Raw genomic sequence first — 5,050 nt, 5'->3', positions numbered from 1 at the left:
AACTTAATTAATTAAATTTAACGTTACGTACGACGTTAGTAGAAGCAACTAATAAGTAGCTAGTAGTAGTAGTCGTGTATATACTAATAGTATATATATATATATATATATATATATATATATATATATATATATATAATATATATATAATGAAATATAGTATATTTCAATTCTTACATTATAAATCGATTGAACGTTTGATCGAACAGCTCCATTTGAGCTATCTTTAGCGATGAAGTAATTACATGTGATGTTCTTGGTTAAAATTTATGTGATATATTAAATCGAAGAATGCAATAAATACAGTCTCTCAGTTCGAAATTTAAGAGCGTAACTGTCAAAAAGTTGGCTAAATGATCGCTAAAGAGGAAAAAATAATTAGCGCAAGAGTTGTAAAGAGGAAAGTGAATCTTAAAAAAGCTTACCTACTGCAGTCCTTGACTACAGAATGGAAGACCTTATAATAATGTCAGAACGAAAGAAATATCATTCTGTATCGTTATGGACTTCAATATTGAATAAGTTCGTTAAAAAATGAGCATTTAAATATGATATTAAGAATACAGGAAAATCATAGAATAAAATAAACATTTATAAAAACATGAGTCTTTAATGTACAAGATAGTCAAATATGATAGATTATGTAGATATTCAAAAGTCCTAGATTAAAAAATTATAATGACGTACTTTTTGACAAGTCAACAATTCAAATAATCGATAAATTAATATTGATTAATATTGAAATCAGACCATACTTAATTTTTTTTAACCTCATTTTTTAAACTCATTAGTGAAAAAGTAATGTGATTTAGTAATGTGATAAATAAGTAATGTGATAACTTGTTAAAAATGTTTGTAAAAATAAGCATGTTGGTAAAAATTCAGTGTCGTTTTGTGCATTTAAATATTTTCTATTTTCTTGTAACTTGATATGGAGCATTTCTGACACTAATCTTTTCCCCAAATATCTTTCGTTATCTAATATTTTAGAGTTATCAAAATCAAATTCGTGTTCGAATTGCAATCTGTGTTCAGAGATGACTGATAGATTTCCAGTTTTTTTGTTAATGTCATTATGGTATTTTTTAATCCTAGTACTCAACTTTCTACCAGTCTGTTCTACATAGGAGGCGTTGCAATTTTTATAATCAATCCTATAAGCTACATTTCTCTTTAAATTATGTTCAAGTGAATCTTTTTGAGCTTTAATAAAAAAATTAGATTTACGTATCAATATTGCGCCATTTCTCAAGCGATATATTCTTTACTTCAAATTGTTATAAGCTAAGGAGCAATTTTGAACAAGGTATAATTTTCTGAACTAGAATTTGAATCTAATTTTCAAGGTTCAAATACGATAATTCTTTTGTGTGAAGAATATTAAAAAAGTAGCAAACAGAAAAAAGTGAAAACATGAATTTTAAAAAATAAATTCAAGTCCTATTTCGTTCAGAATTGTATTATATTTGAAACTGTTCCACATTACACTATATTTTTGTGTATTTGTGAAATTATTACACTATCTGTACTTTAATGTTAAATATTTTTATATGTACTTTTATATTTTCTCTCAGTTCTGATTTCTCACCTTTTATCATGTCCGTTATCATGATGTTTGTCTGTTTTATACAAGAATTTTCTATTTTTCGCTAAAGATACTGCTATCTTCTCCAGAACGTCGGACATCATATCATTGCAGTGGTTGACGTATCCCAAAACATCCGCTGTCTTATTTACTACGAAGAAATATATTTTACATTATACAAAATAAGTAGAATAGTTAGGAGGATTCTAATTCATGGATACAGCAACCAGCAGATGGCTCTAGTATCGCGTGGGTGGAGAGGACGAAGCATAGATGCTGGATTCGATGGAGGGGAAACGCGTTATCGGGATCCGTGTTAGAGGGGAATATGTTCCTTCTCTCTTTCACCCGTTGTATGTGATCTCTCTTTAAACTATATCTTCTCTCTCTCCTATCCATTGTAGGATGCAGTTCTCTCTCTTCCATCCGTTGCAGTCTTATATATATTTGCGCTCTTTCTTCTTCTCATTGTGTTCTCTTTTCTTTTCTTCTTTTGCACACGATTTTATTAAATAAACATGATTTTTATGATTTTTTTTTAATACGGCTCGGCACTAATTTTAATTTAGCAACTAATAATATATTTAGTAATACAAATGACCAAGCGTTTCAAATTATCGAATCATTATTGAAACTGTTATTGAGTAACTATCGAATTTATTAAACTGTATACATATTACTGAACAACTCATTATTGATAGATTCTTAATTATAGGGATAGGGGAAAGAAATTAAAATGCATTTAAAAAATCTCATATTTTATTTTTTAAACTTGATATATTTTTTCTGGCATTGCGACCACCAGTATATTTTAAATACATTTTGTAACGCACAATTTTTTTTTTAACACTGTTTTCCATATCCATTATATTATATTAATAATCTAGATTATGTAATGAATCTATATCTTTGTAATCAGTATCCAGAGTCTCAATCATCGCTATCGAGTATACCAGCCAGCCATTCACATTTTTCACGTCCTTTAATATACAAGAGTTTTATTTTCGTCATTTTCTTCCGCCATTGTAATTACAACCATTATAATCAGGCGTTTTCGCTATGCTGTACGGAATCATCCCGTCTTCCCATTGCAATCCATTGGTGATAAGCATTCAGCTAGGAAGCGCAATATATTTCTGACTTTGTCAAGAAGTTCCATGGCATGGGATACGTAAAAATATAATGAGAGAGAATAGATCCTTTTCTCAACACCGCCATTTCCTTCATGACAAATTTCTTTCCGATACATCCTTGCAGATTTACAAACGTTAATATAGTCATGGTGAACGACTTTTTGAGACTGTGCTTGACCACAAAGTATCTTGGATTTTATCTCATATATTAAAAAGAGGAGAAAGATATTTTTTTGATAATGATAATTTAATCTTGCGTACTACATTTGACATTGGACTATATTTGATCACGCGGTGTATGATAAGGCAATTGTATTTGCGGGATTTCTCTTTGGATTCAAATTCTAATCGTAAATACATCCACAGTGCCATTCTTGACGGACTCGTTTTGTCAATGGTTATTAGAGTATAACTTTCAAAAAGGAGTGTAATTGGAATGATGCTTCATTTCTTTCATGAGGGATTTGATAGTAAGACGTATGGAAACGTAAATACATATCATACAAAATAGCGGCTCTGCGTTTTGTCAAAGTCTAAGTTCAGATCATCGTACGGATAAAATTCAGAATTTAGATAAAGTTTCACATTGATTAATTTACAGGTGTCAAAGTAAGTTTTACATAATGTAATATTTTTTTCATCAGTCTGTAGACCAAAGATAATGTATCGTGATTTTTCCAGCTGAGTCGCAGTCTTAGTCCAGGAATGCTACGTTGTACTAGGCAATAGGGAGTATTCATACAAATCCCATGAACGAAAACTTATACTCAGATATCGTCCGTCTCTAAAGTGTGCAGCAGTTTAACTTCGTTCAACACAACGTGAGGCATTCGCCACTGTATTTTGAATAATTCAAGCATCAGCTCTGTCGCTGGATCTCCCACTATGTAATTGTTACTGTTGTGCTTGTCAAAATTAATTCGTGACGAGCGTTAATTACCACATATTTGTAATCCTAGCAAAAGCCTAACAATATGCTGAGTGGTATACAAAAATTAAAGTATCCATCGTCTGTCATTAGGCTTTTCGCAGTATTACTAGAGTCGATAAATCCAGCATTATGCAAATTATATGCGATTTCATTAGAAAACATTGCATAACTCTTCATAAAACTAGTTATTCCAACGTTTTTGCTGTGATCAATCTCCATATCTTTGAGTTCGAATTTCATCGAACATGAATGCCATACAATTACATCCAAGAGTTAGTTGCTTTTGTACATTTTTTTCCTTTGAAATCAATCTACCTTCGACATAGAGAATGCTTTCACATAACGTGTATAAATTCTGTTGTATAGGTATCCTTATCTCGTGGCTATGTCCAAGCGTTGTGTTGATGTACGTGTGAAACTCGAACTTGACGATGCGATTGTCAAAGATTGGTTCGCCTCCAATATTCGAGATATCAACCATTTCAGATATTTCATACAACAAAGCCCAATAATTGTAAAAATTTAACGTTCGACGCAGTGAGTTTCTTTTTGGACGTTCAAATATTTTTGATCGCTCTCTGGGCGATGGAAAAATTATGTCCCTTGTCTGTTAAAAGATTGCAATGTCAATCTTAAATTGTTAATTCTTAAATTGATTGTCAACCATCTGTAAAAACTGCAGACACAATTGTCCACAGTTGCTTATATTCGATTTGCGTTACGTCCAAATATTGTACCAATTCGATGATTGAAGATTGCCGAAACTATCAAAGTAAACAGCACGATCTCCCTGCTTTATGTACGCCACTCAATGAACTTGGTTCATCAGCATTATCCAAATTTACGATGCTGCTCTCATTTCGATTACACTTTCTCTGTTGGTAAGATAGTACGCATAAAAATATTTTTAAAATATGGAATACGCATACGTTTCGTCAGTTGTTGCAGTTGTATTTTGGTTACAACCTTCGGCAATTTTGATAACTGTTTAGCATTTTTTTTAATCTTTTTTATTTTTTCCGCTGTGACTTCTTATCCATGCTTGTATGGAGCAAGGTAAACTCCATGACCTTCCGTGATATGGTTATGACGTTTCAATTCTTCCAATTGACGTTGCGCGGCTTTATTCGTTTATAGCTTTTGCGACTCCTGCCGCGCCGCTGACCAACGAGCCGAAGACTCCTAATAGCGGTAGAATAGGTAAGATATCACCGCATTTTACTACCAGTAATATTCATTCTTTTGTCGGCTTTTTCTTCTTTGTTTTCATGCCTATATCAATTTTCGTTTTGGCTTTCATAACCCCCAAACAGCTATGGCTCTTCCTCTAAGAGTCGAATCTTTCGCGGTAATCCGTTTCCGCGCTTCCTCAGCGAGTATTTTGTCAGCTACGTATTGTTT

The 5,050-nt window shown here is 32.2% G+C and overlaps 1 protein-coding gene across 1 annotated transcript in view; it reads right to left on the bottom strand.

Moving 5' to 3' along the window:
• The window catches only part of LOC105621834 (sterol O-acyltransferase 1-like), a 15,275-nt gene extending 13,559 nt beyond the window's left edge, over positions 1-1,716 (bottom strand). Inside the window, exon 1 of the mRNA XM_012203275.1 lies at positions 1,589-1,716. Within this exon, the coding sequence (XP_012058665.1) occupies positions 1,589-1,689 (101 nt within the window). The 5' untranslated portion in view covers positions 1,690-1,716. The remainder of the gene's footprint in view (positions 1-1,588) is intronic.
• Between the last annotated feature and the right edge of the window lie 3,334 nt (positions 1,717-5,050).

The sequence above is a fragment of the Atta cephalotes genome, assembly GCF_000143395.1.
Source record: "Atta cephalotes unplaced genomic scaffold scaffold00037, whole genome shotgun sequence".
Lineage (NCBI taxonomy): Eukaryota > Metazoa > Arthropoda > Insecta > Hymenoptera > Formicidae > Atta > Atta cephalotes.
The sequence above is the reverse complement of the archived record's forward strand: the minus strand, read 5'-3'. Positions and strand labels throughout refer to the sequence as shown.